This window comes from Glandiceps talaboti, chromosome 19 (assembly GCF_964340395.1).
Source record: "Glandiceps talaboti chromosome 19, keGlaTala1.1, whole genome shotgun sequence".
In the NCBI taxonomy this organism is placed as follows: Eukaryota; Metazoa; Hemichordata; class Enteropneusta; family Spengelidae; genus Glandiceps; species Glandiceps talaboti.
The window spans coordinates 20,223,931-20,244,960 of record NC_135567.1 but is presented as its reverse complement, the minus strand read 5'-3'; the positions used below and the strand labels follow the sequence as shown (position 1 = coordinate 20,244,960).

Here is a 21,030-nt window from a genome sequence, read left to right as displayed (position 1 = left end):
GTTGCGAATGGCGGCCATCAGTCGGAACCAAACAAATGACACAACGATGGAAATAGAGGTAAATAGAGGTAAACGACGCTTTCACAACGTTAGATTTTAATCAGATTGTAACTACCCGGCCCTGTCGATGTTGTGACCTAATAGTGACCTCAGATACCCTTTGCACTTTATCACTGGGTAGACTGCCCAAGGACAAGCTCGACTAACCACACTCATATATATGTGATGCAGGACGTAATATTTTAGTCATTTTGGTGAAAATGGCAACAAAATCCCAACCTCAGATACGCGTGGCAATTATTGGAGCAGGTGTTTCCGGATTAACTTCAATCAAAAGTTGTCTAGAAGAGGGTTTAGACCCCGTATGTTACGAGAGACGTAGCAAGCTAGGTAAGTATAATACGTGTGACATTTACATTTGAGGTCAAATACGAAAATGTATATAGATGCCAGTATACGAGCTTTTGTCAATGGAAACCCCCGAAATCCAGATTCAAGAATCTTAATGAAAAGTCTGTGTGTGTGTGTGTGTGTGTGTGTGTGTGTCCGTGTCTGTCTACATGAGTGTCTGCATGTGTCTGTATAACTATTTTCTCTAAAAAGGCTTGCTCAGTTCAAACGAAATTTGGTGCACACATGTTCTTTAGGGTAATGGGTATGGTTAGGATGATAAGGTTTGGTAAACATTCAGTGAAAATAAATGAGCTATTTGCATAATTGATGGTTTTCAGTAATTATGCTATATCTTAAGAATGCACGCTGCAAATTCAGTATAAATTGATAACAAAGTGCATGTGACATATAAAGTTTGATAATGTAGCTTTTAGTTTAAATGAGTCATTTGCATAATTAATGTAGTCATTTGCATAATTAATGATTTTCAGTAAAATATATTCTACTACATACATCAACCATAACAAATGCACAGCTTCTGAAAAGCTTTACAATGCAGCTTTTTAATAGTTCTAATGACTCATTTGCATAAATAATGATTTTCAGTAAATTAGGCTATATCTTGAAAATGCATACTTCAAATTCAATATAATTTGGTATATACTTCAAACATGACTAAATTGCATATGTTAATTGCATATGTTGTGTTGCATTCCAACAATTATTGTATGTAGGAATGAAAATCTAAAGACTTTGCCCTTATGGAAGACATTAAGTTTAAATTTAGTTTAGTTTACTAGTAGTTTATTTCAGTAAAACAACAAGATCGACAGTACAGATATACAAATAAAAATGTACAAATTGTTGAATTACTTAATCCACAAAGTCAAAGACTTGTTTCCAGTGGGGTCCATACAGTGATTCAAGAAAGTGGTGGGATAAGCAAAGGTGTTTAACGACATGAAATCTGGCATATTCACATATAATGTATTGATAAGCAACATACACAGAAGAGGTCACAGGAAAATGTATGTATGTGTGTGTGTGTGTGTGTGTGTGTGTGTGTGTGTGTATGTATGTGTGTGTGTGTGTATGTGTGTATGTATGTATGTGTGTATGTATGTATGTATGTATGTATGTATGTATGTATGTATGTATGTATGTATGTATGTATGTATGTGTGTATGTATGTATGTGTGTGTATGTGTGTGTGAGTGAGTGTGTGTGTGTATGTATGTGTGTATGTATGTGTATGTGTGTGTGAGTGTGTGTGTGTGTGTGTGTGTGTTTGTGTGTGTGTGTGTGTAAGGAAGAGTAAAGAAGATTAATGTTAAATCAAGTGCATGATTTTGTTTTCCTACTATACAGGAGGATTATGGAATTATTCCGATGAGGTGAACCTGGATGAGGGTGCTGCAATAACAAGGTCTACAGTCTTGAATAGTTGCAAAGAAATGGGAACGTTTTCAGATTTTCCTTTCCCGAAAGAGTCTACACCCTTTGTAACTCATAGAAAGGCGTTACAACACCTCGTTGATTACGCTAGACATTTTGATCTGGAAAAATACATAAAATTTAAGACCCATGTGACTGAAATCAAGAAAAATGAAAATGACGGAAAATTTTGGAAAGTGTCGATTCAAAATGCTGATAGTTCTGTCGAGGAGGAGTATTTTGATTACGTTATGGTTTGCACTGGTGTCTTTGGTAACAAACATATGCCACAATATCCAGGTTTGGACACATTTGAAGGAATAAAGATACACGCCAATGAATATCGTGATGCCCTGCCATACAGAGGAAAGAAAGTCCTTGTTGTTGGTAAGAATATGCGTACGCATAATAATTTCCTCATTTGCATATGATATATTCATGTGCACCTGTTACATCACCTCATTTACATATGGCATATACACAATAAAATAAATTAAAGATTCACGTTAATCAATATCATGATGCCTTGCTATCCCAGGGGTGGTACCAGTGGTCAGCTCTGGTAGGGATGTGTAGCCAGTGCTGGAAACCCCAGGCCCCATTTTAGACCCACTTTGACCAAAAATCAATACCCCATTTTAGACCATTACAGGTTTCTAAAAGATAAAAGTTTTGACCAAAATACATTTTCTTTAGGAGGCAACATTTTGGGGCAATTAATGGCAGTTATAATTTGGACAATGGACCACATATTAGACCAAGCAAAATAAAAAATAATCAACGTGGACCCCGTTTTAGACTCTTCAGCTTGAAAAAAAAACAGACTCCATTTTAGACCAAGGGGCTAGAAAATGCACCCCAAAGGGCAGCACATATATGTATACTCAAATAACCCTAAACCTAACCTTAACCCCCCTCCCCCGGGCTTGCTATACAAAGGAAAGACATTACTTGTTGTCATTGAGAACATACTTATAAGTCATTTTCGAATAATAGACATTTTCGTAAACTTTGGATTTAAGCTCATCACAGACAACAAGAATACTGAGGGTAAAGAAAATCATTTCATTATTGTACAAAACAAAAATTTCACAAGATTCCCAAGAAATTCCAAATTGTTGTTTCTTACTTATTGTTCTAGCTTTAGGAGCATTTAGGGAGTCGTGACTATTTATTTGTTCACCTAATATATATGTTACATCCAATCTGTGAAATTGTCTGATATTTTCTTGAAATGGGTAGGTAACTTTACCCAGTTCATGAAATAGTCAATCGTGTTGCTCAGGTTATGAAGTGGGTATGGTAAGATATGCCCAGTACATGACACACACAAAAAAGAACAAGAATCAAACAACTTTATTATCATGTATTTACAAACTCATATCACTTCACAATTCTTATTTTATAACTCAGAGTAGCTTGTGTTTTAATAGAGTTCGATAATCAACACCCTAGTTCAAAACTCTTATCCCAAAATTTAATTTTGCCCCTTTGAGATCATAATCTATACTCTCATTTGCTTAAGGTTGACCATATATTCCATGAACTGGGCAAACTTACATGCACATTTCATGAACTGGTCAGTTTCTCGGATTGGGTGTAACATATGTTATGCAGGCTTGCTGACTCCCTTGAAGCAACACTGGATCATTGCTAAGGCAATCACAGAACAGAGAATGTATGTTATATGTATGTATGTATGTATGTATGTATGTATGTATGTATGTATGTATGTATGTATGTGTGTATGTGTGTGTGTGTATGTATGTATGTATGTATGTATGTATGTATGTATGTATGTGTGTGTATGTATGTATGTATGTATGTATGTATGTATGTATGTATGTATGTATGTATGTATGTATGTATGTATGTGTGTGTATGTATGTATGTATGTATGTATGTATGTGTATGTATGTATGTATGAAATGTGATTTCATTTGTGTTTCTTGGCAGTTGTGCGTAATGTTATGTTAAAATCATGAAATTGCTCTTGCAAACCCAAAGTTTACGTGACAAAAATGCCTATTTCTAATGGTGAGTGTTTTCCTTACATGTAAATTAACACTTGATTAATGGCCTTTACTTTCTTATGCAAGATTAGTTTGTTTGTTTGATTTGTTTTCATAAACTAAACATAAACCCTTGTTTGTTTGTGTGTTTGATCTTTTTTCATTAACATAACCAATTAAGTCTGTGTCTCGTGTTGGCTAATCTCACATCAACTTGCTACTATGTAATCATCTACTTGCTACTATGTAATCATCTACTTGCTACTATGTAATCATCTATTTGCTACTATGTAATCATCTACTTGCTACTATGTAATCATCTATTTGCTACTATGTAATCATCTACTTGCTAGTATGTAATCATCTACTTGCTACTATGTAATCATCTACTTGCTACTATGTAATCATCTACTTGCTACTATGTAATCATCTACTTGCTACTATGTAATCATCTACTTGCTACTATGTAGTCATCTACTTGCTACGATGTAAGCATCTACTTGCTACTATGTAATCATCTATTTGCTAAATGTCTATTGGTTTGGTTATACAGGTGGGTCCCACACGGCGGGAGAGATTGCTTGTGAAATTGCAAGAAATGATGCTGAGGTGAGAAAATCATTCTCTATCTGTCTACAGTATATATATTATGTGTGAGTGTGCATGCGTGCATGTGTGTGTGTGTGTGTGTGTGTGTGCGTGCGTGCATGTGTATGTGTCTGTCTCTGTCTCTTTCTGTCTATCTCTTCATCTGTCAGTGTATTCTCTCTGTTTGTCTGTCTGTCTATCTATCTGTCTGTCTGTCTGTCTGTCTGTCTGTCTGTCTGACTGACTGACTGTCTCTCTCTCTCTCTCTCTCTCTCTCTCTCTCTCTCTCTCTCTCTCTCTCTCTCTCTCTCTCTCTCTCTCTCTCTCTCTCTCTCTCTCTCTCTCTCTCTCTCTCTCTCTCTCTCTCTCTCTCTCTCTCTCTCTGACACGTACAATAAAGATTTTACTTCTTTATTGCCAAAGGTGTACATCAGTATACACAATGGCACATTGTGTTTTCCACGTTCAGGAAAGGATGGCCTGCCGACAGTAATGACATTGTTCACTAGAGCCAATTGCAGATCACTTTCCAAACTTAAATCTTTGATAAGGCTAGCTTGCCAAGTGAGAATTCCTGACTACAACCTTATGGGTTTACAAGTAAGTTAATGCTACATATTATGGGTTTTGTGTGTACATGTAGATGTACAAGTGAAGGAGGGTGAGTATGCATTGTGTATATATGTAGATGTACAACTGATGAAGGGTGAGTATGCATTGTGTATGTGTAGATGTACAACTGATGGAGGGTAAGTATGCATTGTGTATGTAGATGTACAACTGATGGAGGGTGAGCATGCATTGTGTGTGTGTGTAGATGTACAACTGATGGAGGGTGAGCATGCATTGTGTATGTATATAGATGTACAACTGATGGAGGGTGAGTATGCATTGTGTATGTGTAGATGTACAACTGATGGAGGGTAAGCATGCATTGTGTATATATGTAGATGTACAACTGATAGAGGGTGAGCATGCATTGTGTGTGTATGTAGATGTACAACTAATGGAGGGTGAGTATGCATTGTGTATATATGTAGATGTACAACTGATGAAGGGTGAGTATGCATTGTGTATGTGTAGATGTACAACTGATGGAGGGTAAGTATGCATTGTGTATGTAGATGTACAACTGATGGAGGGTGAGCATGCATTGTGTGTGTGTGTAGATGTACAACTGATGGAGGGTGAGTATGCATTGTGTACATGTAGATGTACAACTGATGGAGGTGAGTATGCAGTGTGTATGTGTAGATGTACAACTGATGGAGGGTGAGTATGCATTGTGTATGTATATAGATGTACAACTGATGGAGGGTGAGTATGCATTGTGTATGTATGTAAATGTACAACTGATGGAGGGTGAGTATGCATTGTGTACATGTAGATGTACAACTGATGGAGGTGAGTATGCAGTGTGTATGTGTAGATGTACAACTGATGGAGGGTGAGTATGCATTGTGTATGTATATAGATGTACAACTGATGGAGGGTGAGTATGCATTGTGTATGTATAGATGTACAACTGATGGAGGGTGAGTATGCATTGTGTACATGTAGATGTACAACTGATGGAGGGTGAGTATGCAGTGTGTATGTGTAGATGTACAACTGACGGAGGGTGAGTATGCAGTGTGTATGTGTAGGATGTACAACTGATGGAGGGTGAGTATGCATTGTGTATGTGTAGATGTACAACTGATGGAGGGTGAGTATGCATTGTGTATGTATAGATGTACAACTGATGGAGGGTGAGTATGCAGTTTGTATGTGTAGATGTACAACTGATGGAGGGTGAATATGCATTGTGTATGTGTAGATGTACAACTGATGGAGGGTGAGTATGCATTGTGTATGTATAGATGTACAACTGATGGAGGGTGAGTATGCATTGTGTATGTGTAGATGTACAACTGATGGAGGGTGAGTATGCATTGTGTATGTGTAGATGTACAACTGATGGAGGGTGAGTATGCGCATTGTGTATGTGTGTAGATGTACAACTGATGGAGGGTGAGTATGCATTGTGTATGTGTGTAGATGTACAACTGATGGAGGGTGAGTATGCATTGTGTATGTATAGATGTACAACTGATGGAGGGTGAGTATGCATTGTGTATGTGTAGATGTACAACTGATGGAGGGTGAGTATGCATTGTGTATGTGTGTAGATGTACAACTGATGGAGGGTGAGTATGCATTGTGTATGTGTGTAGATGTACAACTGATGGAGGGTGAGTATGCATTGTGTATGTATAGATGTACAACTGATGGAGGGTGAGTATGCATTGTGTATGTAGATGTACAACTGATGGAGGGTGAGTATGCATTGTGTATGTGTGTAGATGGACAAGTGAAGGAGGGTGACTATGCATTGTGTATGTAGATGTACAACTGATGGAGGGTGAGTATGCATTGTGTATGTGTGTAGATGGACAAGTGAAGGAGGGTGAGTATGCATTGTGTATGTAGATGTACAAGTGATGGAGGGTGGGTATGCATTGTGTATGACAACTGATGGAGGGTGAGCATGCATTGTGTATGTAGATGTACAACTGATGGAGGGTGAGTATGCAGTGTGTATGTGTAGGATGTACAACTGATGGAGGGTGAGTATGCAGTGTGTATGTGTAGGATGTACAACTGATGGAGGGTGAGTATGCAGTGTGTATATGTAGATGTACAACTGATGGAGGGTGAGTATGCATTGTGTATGTATAGATGTACAACTGATGGAGGGTGAGTAAGCATTGTGTATGTATGTAGATGTACAACTGATGGAGGGTGAGTATGCATTGTGTATGTATGTAGATGTACAACTGATGGAGGGTGAGTATGCATTGTGTATGTGTAGATGTACAACTGATGGAGGGTGAGTATGCAGTGTGTATGTATGTAGATGTACAACTGATGGAGGGTGAGTATGCATTGTGTACATGTAGATGTACAACTGATGGAGGGTGAGTATGCAGTGTGTATGTGTAGGATGTACAACTGATGGAGGGTGAGTATGCATTGTGTATGTGTAGATGTACAACTGATGGAGGGTGAGTATGCATTGTGTATGTGTAGATGTACAACTGATGGAGGGTGAGTATGCATTGTGTATGTATAGATGTACAACTGATGGAGGGTGAGTATGCAGTGTGTATGTGTAGATGTACAACTGATGGAGGGTGAGTATGCATTGTGTATGTGTAGATGTACAACTGATAGAGGGTGAGCATGCATTGTGTGTGTATGTAGATGTACAACTGATGGAGGGTGAGTATGCATTGTGTATATAGATGTACAACTGATAGAGGGTGAGCATGCATTGTGTGTGTATGTAGATGTACAACTGATGGAGGGTGAGTATGCATTGTGTATGTATGTAGATGTACAACTGATGGAGGGTGAGTATGCATTGTGTGTGTATGTAGATGTACAACTGATGGAGGGTGAGTATGCATTGTGTACATGTAGATGTACAACTGATGGAGGGTGAGTATGCATTGTGTATGTATGTAGATGTACAACTGATGGAGGGTGAGTATGCATTGTGTACATGTAGATGTACAACTGATGGAGGTGAGTATGCAGTGTGTATGTGTAGATGTACAACTGATGGAGGGTGAGTATGCATTGTGTATGTATGTAGATGTACAACTGATGGAGGGTGAGTATGCATTGTGTATGTGTGTAGATGTACAACTGATGGAGGGTGAGTATGCATTGTGTATGTGTAGATGTACAACTGATGGAGGGTGAGTATGCATTGTGTATGTGTGTAGATGTACAACTGATGAAGGGTGAGTATGCATTGTGTATGTGTGTAGATGGACAAGTGAAGGAGGGTGACTATGCATTGTGTATGTAGATGTACAACTGATGGAGGGTGAGTATGCATTGTGTATGTGTGTAGATGGACAAGTGAAGGAGGGTGAGTATGCATTGTGTATGTAGATGTACAAGTGATGGAGGGTGGGTATGCATTGTGTATGTATGTAGATGTACAACTGATGGAGGGTGAGCATGCATTGTGTATGTAGATGTACAACTGATGGAGGGTGAGTATGCATTGTCTGGCTGTTTGTTTGTTTGTTATTTCAGAGTGAAAACCCCACGTCACTGATGATAAACGATGAAATTCAAGATCGAATTATTCAAGGACAACTTACACCTGTTGTTGGTATTGAAGAGTTTGATAAAAACAGTGTGAAGATAAAAGATGGAACAGTCTTAGAAGATATCGATGCTGTGATATTTGCTACTGGATATGAACTGTCTATTCCAATTATTAAACAGTCATGGATTTATAGTTAGTATGGTTTATTACACACTAAATAAAAAAAACATTTGATGATAGTAATAACATAATAATAATTATTAATAATATTACATCATATTTAATATGAAATCATAAAAGAATGTTTCCACCGTCTAGTTATTGAATTATAAGACCAGCTACTTATGATCATGTTTGATACATGCATGCAAGTATGCACATAATTCACATGTACACACGTGCGCACATATGAACGAATGCATCCATGTATAGACAGACAGAGAGACAGACAGACAGACATATTTTAATCGGTCACTGTTCTGTTTTCAGATGAATCTGACTATGTCCAAACCTATAAGTACATCTTTCCACTGGGACTGGATCATCCAGAAAGATTAGCATTCATTGGAATTGTTTCTATTGTTGGACCATCATGGCCAGTTTATGAGATGCAGGCAAGATGGGCTACCAGAGTATTCACTAAGAATATCAAGTTACCAAATAGAACGACCATGTTACAAGATATTCAGAGTAAACCTATCTTTACCGGCAACAAATACAAATATGTAAATATCACATTTATTTACTGATTATTCTGTGTGTGTTATATACTGCAGAAAGCCAACTTTCAGCTAAGTAGAGGGTCGTGTCATTAAAAACACCTTTTCATTCGTGTCTTTCTTAGTTGACTAAAAGTATGCTTTCTGAAGTTCTTTTGATTGATTGATTGATTGATCGATTGATTGATTGATTGATTGATATCTCCGTATACCTTTACGGCAGCACTTAACTGACATCCCCTCACAGAGGTATGTTGTTGCTAAGGCTGGAAAATATATACACTGACTGAGGAGAATGATACCATTCCGAATAGTCAGACTGTAATAGTAGTAGTACTTGTTGTTGTTGTTGGTGGTGGTGGTGGTGGTGGTGGTGGTGGTGGTGATTACGACGACAATGATGATGATGACGTTGGTGGTGGTAGTGATGGTAATGATGATGACGATGTTGTCGTTGTTGGTGGTGGTTGGTGGTGGTGATGATGATGACAACATTGTTGTTGTTGTTGTTGTTGTTGTTGTTGTTGTTGTTGCTGTAATAGTATCATGGTTACTACTAGGGATAGTAATGTTGACTATGGTTTAACTTGTTTATTTATTAATCTGTATTTATTTATTCATAGGTTTTATTTGTCCAAATAATGGATGAACTAGCAGAAGAGATGGGAGTGAAACCATCATTTTGGAGACTTGCTTTGTCCAACCCAAAGTTAGCTTACTTCTATGAGTATGGACCAGTGGTTCCTTATTGGTATCGACTACAAGGTCCTGGTGCATGGTCTGGTGCAAGAGATGCTATTCTGAATGTCTGGGAGAATACAATTTATTCTACAAAACGTTTTGGTTTGGGGAAAACAAATTAAAGCTAGCATGTACGTGGCTATTCCTGAAAAGTTGGACGCAATGTGTAACTCACGATTCCACATCCGTGCTTTTATTGCAACTCAAATATTATACAAGAAAAAAACCAAGATACTTTTAACCATGAAATATTTGGAAAGCTAAACGACCCGATGACGGAATTACCATAAGTATAAAATATGTCGATGAAATATCTCTACTATGCAATCAACTTCCCACGATACCTGAAGGCATCCATCAACATAATGCTAATTTTATCAACATTATGCTAATTTCATCGACATTATGCTAATGTCATCAACATTATGCTAATGTCATCAACATTATGCTAATTCCGTCAAAATTATGCCAATGTCATCAACATTATGCTAATTTCATCAACATTATGCTAATTTCATCAATATTATGCTAATTCCGTCAACATTATGCTAATTTCATCAACATAATGCTAATTTCATCAACATTATGCTAATTTCATCGAGAACCATACATTTATGATATTATACAAGAATAACTTATTAATCAAGGTTTTTAAGTACGTATCTTCACTTAAGTAATTTACTCAAAGTGAAAAGATTAAAAAGTGTGACATTTTGTTTTGTTTTGTGTAGTTTTGTCTACAGTCGTTTTGTAAAGTGTTTTTATTTTATCTGTGATCACAGAGTTTGTATCTAAATAAATCAAATTGTATATCATTATTTTATTATGAACAATAAAAGATTGTTTTTAATGATCGAAATTCAATCATGGACACTTCCTACATTTTTGAAAAGCTAAACCTGTACGTACGAAAGTCAATGACGATTTCTTCTAACCATGTCGTAGATGGCGCTCTAACAATGAAGCGTACATGGGATGGAATTGAAGCAGATCACGTTGTTACTTCTATGGTTAGATAGTCGATTGCAAGTCTGCGGGCCAGCGAAACCAACGAATCTGATTGCACAAAAGACTGTTCGTACACAATTTTTGAATGGGATATTTTTTTTATATTAGTCAGTGAGAGAGGAATTATTTCAACGGGCAAAACTTGCATTTCTTGACTATGGGGAGAAGGGAAAAATATCGGTAATGCAGACTGCACTAAGTGCTGTTAAATTCAGAGCGCAATTTGATTAAAAAATGTAACATTCAGAATGATTCATTTGGGTTTTTTAAAGGTATTACATTAAGCTCATTGTAAAGGTAAATATCGTATAGGACGAGAAGGTGAAAACTTATAAGTTATAGGGAGGTTAATAGTAGGGGTATGTGGCTATGGGGAGAAGGGGAAATTTAGGGGTACAGACACTGGGTATTATTGGGATGTGGATCTATCGGAAGAGCATGTTATTAATATTAATGTTGCATTGGGAGGGCGCTCGCTCTGGATGTATACGCTACGAGTTTTGGAGAGACGTGTCGAACTCGTAGCATAGACATCCAGAGGGCATGCCGGGCACATACGAACCACTTTCCACTTTCCCCGATAATTGTCAACATAGCTAAAAAAATGTATCAACATAGTTCGATTTTTCGCTAGTTTGAATGAATTCGAAACATTGAGTCAATGGTTACACAGCTAATGACCACTCCGACTTACGAACACAACGAAAAGAGAACAAAGGGATAAGAACTGAAAACTTGAAAAACGATAAATAACGTATAATAGTCTGGTCAGGTGTTAAAGACAGGGAAAAGACAAATGATGGCAAATAACAAAAGAGCTGTTTAGTGTATAAAAACAATAGCAATGAAAACAACCCCTTACGGAAATGGTCTATAGTATTCCTAAAAGATTATTCCTATAAGATCTTATAGTATTTTGGCCCCTTTCTTAAAGGAATACTTTACAATTCCTATAGAAATTAGGATAGTCCTAAAGGAATCTTTCAGGACAGTCCTATAGGAATGATCAGTCCTATAGGAATACTATAGGAATATTATAGGTCTTATAGGAATCGTACTAACCAGGTTTGAAAAAATATACCTGAGTCCCGTTTGTTAAAGTTTTAGAAAATGTAATTTTTTTCGAAATGAAAACCGTACTTGACACATCTATTCTTTCTCAGACACCCCCCCCCCCCCCCCCCCATCTCTTCAATAAATTCACAAAATTTATTTCGGGATTCGTGCTTTATACTTGGTGGCGCCCTATTTTTCGACGCCACTGTACTAAAGTCCAATAAAGTCCATCTCGCCAAGGAGGGCGTACCAAGAAAGTTTGAAGACAGAGCCAAGAGCAACAAAAGAACGGAAGTCGTTTCCTGATTTGAATTTATCAATTTAAGGATTAATTGAAGGTTCCTGGAGGTGTATGTTACATCTTTTAGACGTTTTGCAAACGAATTTGTTGTATAAATACCAAGTTATTTGGTAACGGTGAGTAACTCGGAAGCAGCGTGTGTACAAAGAATCGCTCGCTAGCTGTCAATACACGACTCCACAATGGCGATCATAGCATAGCATAGCCAGCACACATTTGGCAACTTCAGAAACGAGGCTGCAAACTTTTTTTTATTGTTTTGATCTAGACAAATTGTGATCGATATTTCACATTCCAACATTTATTTCTCAGCTGCAGATCTGGTATTTAGTTCTGACGGTGGTCGAAAACGTCCTCGCTTATTGATTTTGTGATATGCATCGGACCATACATTTAAAACTGTAAACAGAGAAAAGACACACGTGATAACAGTCGACAACAGACGGTGGGCATTGAACAAACTACTAAACCAACCACAACTGATCGAAATTCTGCAATAACCGTATTATTACGCATTTCAAACAATACATCGGCAATTGCAACTCATACGGTAAGTTGAACCCCATATTCGTATTTCTGACGTGGAAAGTTGGCGTGGGCTGGCGATCTCAATTCTCATCATTAATAATGCAAAAAAGGTCACCACAAGTGTGTATTTAGTACATTCCATCGGAGATTTGTCCGTTTCAAATTAGTGAATTAAATTTTCTTTCTACGTCAAATTTTAACGTGTTTTCTTCGGATAGATTTAAACGTAAACAGAGTCAGAACATGTTGCCACAAGTTTGGTAAATATTATGGGACATGCTTCTAATAGCGTAAACAATGCTGTACTGTGACGCCAAGCTGTTTATTTCCATTCATTGATTTAGCAGTCTAAAGTACAGCTAGCTGATGAAACATTGTGAGGGGCATTCTAAATTCTCTAGAAATAAAAACCATAGATATCACCCAAAAAAGAGACTTGAAGTGGCCATATGGATGAAAAATCTGTAAAACAATTTAGTTTATCAAACTGAATCAGAATTAACCAAGTTCATATTCGGACATCAATTAAATTGAAAAAAAATGCTAAAAAATGTGTAAAATGTTCAATATTGTACATACAGTAAGAAACATGTTACACATTTTATTTCTTTTTGCAAATTGTTGATGTATAAAATGTTTGTTATTTTACGTACAATAATGGACAATCATTTTACACATTTCTTTACCTTTTGCAACTTATTAGCATAAAAACACAAACTTGGGATATGTATATGTTCTTTCAAATTGATATTCCATTTAAAAAACTACAGTAAAGTTCTTTTTAAAAAAAATAAATAAAAAAATTCCTATTAGGTATCCATATGGCCACTTTAAAGTTGTATAAATACACCTTTATGGTTTCTCTATATTGTATCTTAGCCAGGATTAGAATATCATCTATTCAGCATTGGTCAGTTTTTGTCAAGGATGGCAATGGGGTAAAAACCACCACTTTCTTCACAGTTTTCAGGACTTGAATTTAACTTGTGGGCTTGGTAGTCAAATTTCTCGAAGTGAAATATTTCAGCTACAATTTTCTGTTGATTTCTGCTGGTCTGATAGACTGCTACATTATGAATTTGGTAGTCGGTAGATACAATGTTTAGTAGTCTAGATACAATGTTTAGTAGTCTATGTGTCCTGGACTACTGCTAATTTGGTAGTCTAGATACAATGTTTAGTAGTCTAGATACAATGTTTAGTAGTCTATGTGTCCTGGACTACTGCTAATTTGGTAGTCTAGATACAATGTTTAGTAGTCTAGATACAATGTTTAGTAGTCTATGTGTCCTGGACTACTGCTAATTTGGTAGTCTAGATAGTGTTTAGTAGTCTATGTGTCCTGGACTACTGCTAATTTGGTAGTCTAGATACAATGTTTAGTAGTCTATATGTCCCGACTACTGCTAATTTGGTAGTCTAGATACAATGTTTAGTAGTCTATGTGTCCTGGACTACTGCTAATTTGGTAGTCAAGATACAATGTTTAGTAGTCTAGATACAATGTTTAGTAGTCTATATGCCCTTGACCTCAACCAAGTTCAAGCCCTGATATTGTTGGGGTTCAGTCCTTGAGAAAGGGACAGGAGAATAAATTGCAGGGGTGAACAAATCATTTTCTGAACTGGTGGTCCTCAGATCAGTGCCTTAAAAAATCCAGTGGTCCTGCTGAATGAATTAGTGGTACAAGGTAAAATTTGTGTGGTCCACCCCAAAAAATTGCTACCGGTAGTCCCAGACCCAGGACCAGTGGATTTGTTCACCCCTGAATGGGTATTATGAAAGGTTATACAAATGACGCTAGATATAGTAGATGTGTGATATTACAACTATACTAGCTGCAACTAGACAAGATATCAAATCATCTCTAGTCTAGTTCTTATACAGTATTGTTACGATTGTTACAAAAGACAGAAATAAGTCTGACTGGACTTTTCCTTTAAGTTGATAGCAGTATTCAATACAAATGTACTAAAGGTAGAAATAATTCTGACTGGACTTTGACTTTAAGTTGATAGCAGTAATCAATACAAGTGTACTAAAGGTAGAAATAAGTCTGACTAGACTTTTCCTTTAAGTTGATAGCAGTAATCAATACAAGTGTATTAAAGGTAGAAATAAGTCTGACTAGACTTTGACTTTAAGTTGATAGCAGTAATCAATACAAGTGTACTAAAGGCAGAAATAAGTCTGACTGGACTTTTCCTTTAAGTTGATAGCAGTAATCAATACAAGTGTACTAAAGGTAGAAATAAGTCTGACTGGACTTTTCCTTTAAGTTGATAACTAATCAATACAAGTGTATTAAAGGTAAAAATAAGTCTACACTGGACATTTCCTTTAAGTTGATAGCAGTAATCAATACAAGTGTATTAAAGGTAGAAATAAGTCTACACTGGACATTTCCTTTAAGTTGATAGCAGTAATCAATACAAGTGTATTAAAGGTAGAAATAAGTCTACACTGGACATTTCCTTTAAGTTGATAGCAGTAATCAGTACAAGTGTACTAAAGGTAGACGTAAGTCTGAATAATAGACTTTTTGACTTGCTTTAGAACACGTTCTGTTGCTAGGGTTACAAAGGTGTCATGTTGTGATTTATATTGTTTTGTTTTTATGCCAACAGGACATAACTTTCGTGCTAAAATTGTGTAAAATCCAAAATGGATGATATGATGTTCAACATAACAAGAGAAAAGAACTGTTAACTATATCTTACACAGATCTATGGATGTCATATTAAGGTCACAAGTGCACAGATCTGTATTCAAGGTCACCAGCATATGAATCTGAATCCAAGCTCATGTGTATGAATCTGATTTGTGGCCACAAGTTGTTGAACCTGAATGCAAAGTACTAAATCTATGAATGAATCCAAGGTGACTATTGTATGAATCTGAATCCAAGTTCGCAAGTCCATGAATCTGGATCCAAGGTGACAAGTATATGAACGTGAATCTGAATTCAAGGATTCACCATGAATCGCGAACTTATGCAACATTTACGTAGTCCTAAAAAACAATATGAAGAAGTTGCCGAAATCGGCACTGGGGCGTATGGGACAGTATACAAGGCACGAGATATGGAAACCGGGCGTTATGTGGCGTTAAAGAAAGTACGAGTTCAGACGGGAGAAGATGGAATGCCATTGTCAACAATACGAGAAATCTCAATGTTAAAACAGCTAGAAAACTTTGAACATCCAAACATCGTAAGGTAAGTTGTCATGTGATAATTACTACTACTTCTTCCAAACATCGTAAGGTAACTTGTCACATGATAATTATGACTACTTCTTCCAAATTAGTACTGGCATTAATTGATGATCACATACTGTTGCTTGGGTATTGTGCCAACTGCTCTCAAACCAGCTTGGAGCTGAACTTCAATTATAACACATTGTTTTTGTACAGGCTTCAGTGATTGGCTTAGATCAGGTCATGTGGTATGGACCCATATTAACCTCATCTGCATACAGAAGTCACTATGTGTTTTCTATTTCCCCAAGGGTACTGTTCATGTAGCAAGGAAGTCTTATCAGGGATTTGCTGTGACTATAGAAAGAATGTATGCCTGGGAATGTGATATGTGGAGTCATGATGGGTGAATGGTTAGCGTGACCGGCTTGGAATCTACAGGTTGCAGGTTCGAGCCCTGTCGCTGCCTGCTGTTTGTTTCTGAGTGGCTAAAGTCCTTGGGCAAGATTTGAACCACGACTGTGCTTCAGTCAACCCAGCTGTATAATTGGGGACCTGGTAGGATGTAGGTTGCAATGTGAAGGCTTTAATCCTATGCGCTGAAATGGCTGCAATGGATTGTATGCTCCCCGGGGAGTTGAGGAAGACTAAAGGGCCATTGTGCCGTTCTGATCCGAGCCAGGGGTAATAAATTGTAAAGCGCTTTGAGCACGGTGTGGGAAAGCGCTATATAAGAAACCAACATTATTATTATTATTATTATGTTATAAAACACTTATTGCCTGGCCTTATTACCTGGCCTTATTGCCTGGCCATATTTGGGCACTAGAAGACATCATATTACCTTTCATGCTGTTATGTAGAAACTCTTTCTATGTTTGACATGGTGTCCATACTGAAATAATGATATATAACTATGTTTCTTACCCTAGGTTGTTAGATGTTTGTCACGGTGTTCGTACGGATATGGAGACGAGACTAACCCTGGTCTTTGAGCATGTAGATCAGGACCTATCTACATACCTAGAGAAGTGTCCTGCACCAGGACTCGGTCCAGACAGAGTTAGGGTAAGTAAATACAGACACTTTATCTGAAGGAGAAATAAAAACATATTTAACCCTTTATATGAAATATAGAGAAACATATGGGGTTGTCACTACTCACCTAGTGACTCATAGTGACAAAGGCCCCTTAGGCCACTCATATTTTCCTTGGCTGAATGAAGAAAAATATTGGAGAATAATGTCTAATAGGGAACTTGCAAACCTGCCATCTTGAATGTTGCATCATGGGAAATGTGATAATAAATACTAATCATTTAGTATTGTAAGCAATGTTGTTACATTGTTTGTAACCACAAATAATCAATTCATAGTCACCCTGACCATTGTGGTAGGTTTATTTCATCGGTAGCTCCAGATTAGGTATTACGATAACCACAGGTAATCCCATAGTCCTTTGCATCTGAGCATGCTCAGTCTGGATTGCAAGTTCCCTATTATCATGTGTTTTAATTACTATATATCTATCTCACAGGATGTTATGTACCAATTACTTAACGGCGTTGACTTTTTACACTCACATCGAATTATACACCGAGATTTAAAACCACAAAATATACTGGTTACTGGCAACGGACAGGTCAAACTGGCAGATTTTGGACTTGCCAGGGTATATGGATTTCAGATGGCCTTGACGTCTGTGGTAAGTATAGTTACAACATGTAGTGTGGAGTCATGATGGTCATACAGTTGGACTGGTCAGGTACAACAAGTTCAAGCTTAGTCTGGATGCCAGTATGGTTTCCAACTAAACCACGCCTGGTCAAAGTCCCCCAATCAGCACAGAAAGTTGTTGATCTTATCAGTGAACCCCCAACTGTTATAGTGACATAAACATATATGGACATTACATAACTGCCCTTATAATACAGTATACTAACTTTATGAGGGACTGGAACCGACAACAGGTCTATTGGGAACCTGGTAGGATAGATATTGCAATGTGAATGCATTAACTCAATGTGCTTGCAGATGCTGCAATAGTTTGTAAACCTTTTCAAATTTTTTTTTTCCAGGTTGTTACTTTATGGTATCGTGGACCTGAAGTTTTACTCCAAGGAAGATATGCTACACCAGTTGATATATGGAGTGTAGGGTGTATATTTGCAGAACTTTTTAACAGAAGGTAAGCTAGACAACTCATACAAGACGGGTTGTTGGGACTGTGGGTTGTCGGTGGCCAAGCGGTTATCTCATACGCTGGGTTGTTGGGACTGTGGGTTGTCGGTGGCCAAGTGGTTAGCTCGTACGCTTCTTACCTCTACAGTTCGAACTCGCCATGTGTTGGCTGGGTTTGATTTACAATTTAACCAGGTCTGTATGTGAGAAGGGTGATGCTCAGTTTGACCCTGCCGAACAACGCAGGTCTTCCCTGGTACTCCGGTTTCCTCCTGCTTCTTCAATACTAGGGCACTAGGGCGCTGCTCTTGTGGCGACCATTCAACAAATATCTGAATTTATTTTGATGAATAAAGATTATTATTATTATTATTATTATTATTAAAACTGTAACCTAGCTGCTAGACCCTTGGACAATTCTTATAACTTTTAAAGCAACCACAGATCGCAAAGCAAATGAGCTGGCATGGCAAGGGCTTGTCACCAGACATACTTTCCACCACAAGAGGTATTTCAATCCTCAACTCTTGTTCAGCAACATCCAAGTGCAGATCTGAGGTCTTACGACAAGATTATTTCAGATCTGAGGTCTTACGACAAGATTATTTCAGATCTGAGGTCTTACGACAAGATTATTTCAGATCTGAGGTCTTACGACAAGATTATTTCAGATCTGAGGTCTTACTACAAGATTATTTCAGATCTGAGGTCTTACTACAAGATTATTTCAGATCTGAGGTCTTACTACAAGATTATTTCAGATCTGAGGTCTTACGACAAGATTATTTCAGATCTGAGGTCTTACTACAAGATTATTTCAGATCTGAGGTCTTACTACATGACTAGCAATGCCATAGCTATTTTGAAGTGTTTAGTTTGTGTTGTATGTCTGGGATACTGTTTGCATTCTTCAAACTACATTGCTGAGTTTTACAATGATTTGTTGGTAGGAAAAGTTAATAACATATGTGGTCTGGTGATATTACAAGTTATTGCTAGCTCTCAGTCCAGCACTCTTTACCTGGCTTTAGCATCATCAAAATTATAATGAAATGTACCAACCTGAAGGCAGGCAGTACATTGTGATATTGCCCATTGTGGTAAATAAATAGTGTCTGTACTATCTCACTGCCCGTCTGTCTGTCTGTCTGTCTGTCTCTGTGAGTGTCTGTCTGTCTCTGTGAGTCTCTGTCTGTACTGTCTCACTGTCTGTCTCTGAGTCCCCCCCCTCTCTCTCTGTGATTCTGTCTGTCTGTCTGTATGTGTGTACTATCTCACTGTCTGTCTAGTCCCAAATTAATATCCCATTCATTTATGTATTTTATTTTCAGACCTTTATTTCAAGGTCAGTCTGACATTGACCAACTTCACAAAATATTTGAGTAAGTATCATTCTTTATAACTCAGAGAGTGTCATCACAATTTTTTAGGTAGACCACAAAATCAATTTGAGTGGATTTATTGTACCATATTATGTGTACAGCTACACACATACACTTACCCACAGGTGATTCAATTCAATAGGCCTGTCCAAAATTTGCCATGGTGGCGCTCTACTTCCTGTCTATGTGTACGTTGGGGGTATACATGGTATAGGTTACTTGGTTAATCATAGAGCACTGCTGCTTTCCTTGATGTCTGAACAATACGAAAAACATCCCTGATTTACACTTAAACAGAATACCAAGGGACAAAGCTCTGGTATTATCACACATACCAATGAAAATACATGTAAGTTAACACTTCTGAGGAGAATGGCACTCTGAAACAATGAGCAGGAAGATATTCAAAGCTGGCCTGAGTTCCTTCTGTAGACACCTGTGGTTATACATGTCTGAAAGTCACATAGCACCTATGTTTCTCTTTAGTACTATTTGTTTATAGTTATGCTAATTACACCATGAATATTAATTAGTCATGAATACTAATATCCTCCAGGACTCTAGTTACAGTTGGGAGGACCCTGTGTAATTATGTCGAACAAAACTTTAAAAAAAAAATGTTCCAGTTTCAGCTGTCACTGGTTTTAGTAATTCAGTGTCTCTTTGCTTATCTAGTATAATAGGCCTACCCTGTAATGATGAGTGGCCAGATAATGTATCCGTACCATGGAGTGCATTCAACAAATCGCCACCACGTCCGTTTGAAAGTGTTATCCCGGAAATCTGTGACACTGGGAAACTCTTACTTGAGGTGAGTTAGAAATAGGGAATGACAATCTGGAATAAATGAAAATATTTCAATCAATCTGTACAAAGTAACCGAGATGTTTAAAGGGGAATGCCACTACAGGAACCGGAAATAAGAGTCGTTTTCATAAATTATGGGTTCTGGAGAGTCAATTCATGATTTTACATCACCTACTGTTACTTTTGATTTCAGAAAAACAAAAAGTTGATCTTGTGCCTTTATACAGGGTATCTTTGCTATAGACTATTGCATCATGGGAGATAGCAGAAATATATTATTCAATGGTTGAACATTAAATATTCATGATTTCTAAGTGCACATTTCCTTCAGTGTAAAATATCCTTTATAAATGAAACATTTCACTGGAAGTGGAAGTCACTGTTAGATCACAAACCAAAATTCATGCTATAAAGATTAACTTTTATTTCAAACATTGGAAAGTAATCAAAATCTCAATTTTTATTTATTTTTCAGAGAATGCTTGTTTTTGATCCACACCAAAGAATCAGTGCACAAGATGCATTGAACCACTGTTACTTTAGCAACGAAGAAGAATCAACATGCAGTGCATGA

General features: G+C 37.3%; 2 protein-coding genes across 2 annotated transcripts; both read left to right on the top strand.

Annotated features, from left to right (window-relative positions):
- On the top strand, positions 1 to 10,325 carry LOC144450236 (dimethylaniline monooxygenase [N-oxide-forming] 2-like). The gene is made up of 8 exons (XM_078140829.1): positions 1 to 58; positions 232 to 390; positions 1,762 to 2,214; positions 4,393 to 4,448; positions 4,851 to 5,027; positions 8,520 to 8,727; positions 9,025 to 9,260; positions 9,878 to 10,325. Exons 2-8 carry the CDS (start codon positions 261 to 263, stop codon positions 10,115 to 10,117), a joined length of 1,500 nt encoding a protein of 499 aa, XP_077996955.1. The 5' UTR covers positions 1 to 58; positions 232 to 260; the 3' UTR covers positions 10,118 to 10,325.
- Positions 10,326 to 15,734: 5,409 nt separating this feature from the next.
- LOC144450126 (cyclin-dependent kinase 6-like) lies at positions 15,735 to 21,030 on the top strand. Its single transcript, XM_078140694.1, has 7 exons — positions 15,735 to 16,105; positions 17,019 to 17,154; positions 17,624 to 17,791; positions 18,165 to 18,274; positions 19,599 to 19,649; positions 20,325 to 20,460; positions 20,932 to 21,030. The coding sequence occupies exons 1-7, from the start codon at positions 15,867 to 15,869 to the stop codon at positions 21,028 to 21,030; spliced, it is 939 nt and encodes a 312-aa protein (XP_077996820.1). The 5' UTR covers positions 15,735 to 15,866.

Coding starts and splice junctions, on each gene's coding strand:
- LOC144450126 (XM_078140694.1), top strand. CDS start 15,867: ATGAATCGCGAACTTATGCAACATTTACGTAGTCCTAAAAAACAATAT. Junction 18,275..19,598: donor GCAGAACTTTTTAACAGAAG/GTAAGCTAGACA, acceptor TTTTATTTTCAG/ACCTTTATTTCAAGGTCAGT. Junction 19,650..20,324: donor CAACTTCACAAAATATTTGA/GTAAGTATCATT, acceptor TTGCTTATCTAG/TATAATAGGCCTACCCTGTA.
- LOC144450236 (XM_078140829.1), top strand. CDS start 261: ATGGCAACAAAATCCCAACCTCAGATACGCGTGGCAATTATTGGAGCA. Junction 4,449..4,850: donor TTGCAAGAAATGATGCTGAG/GTGAGAAAATCA, acceptor TTATTGCCAAAG/GTGTACATCAGTATACACAA. Junction 8,728..9,024: donor TAAACAGTCATGGATTTATA/GTTAGTATGGTT, acceptor TTCTGTTTTCAG/ATGAATCTGACTATGTCCAA.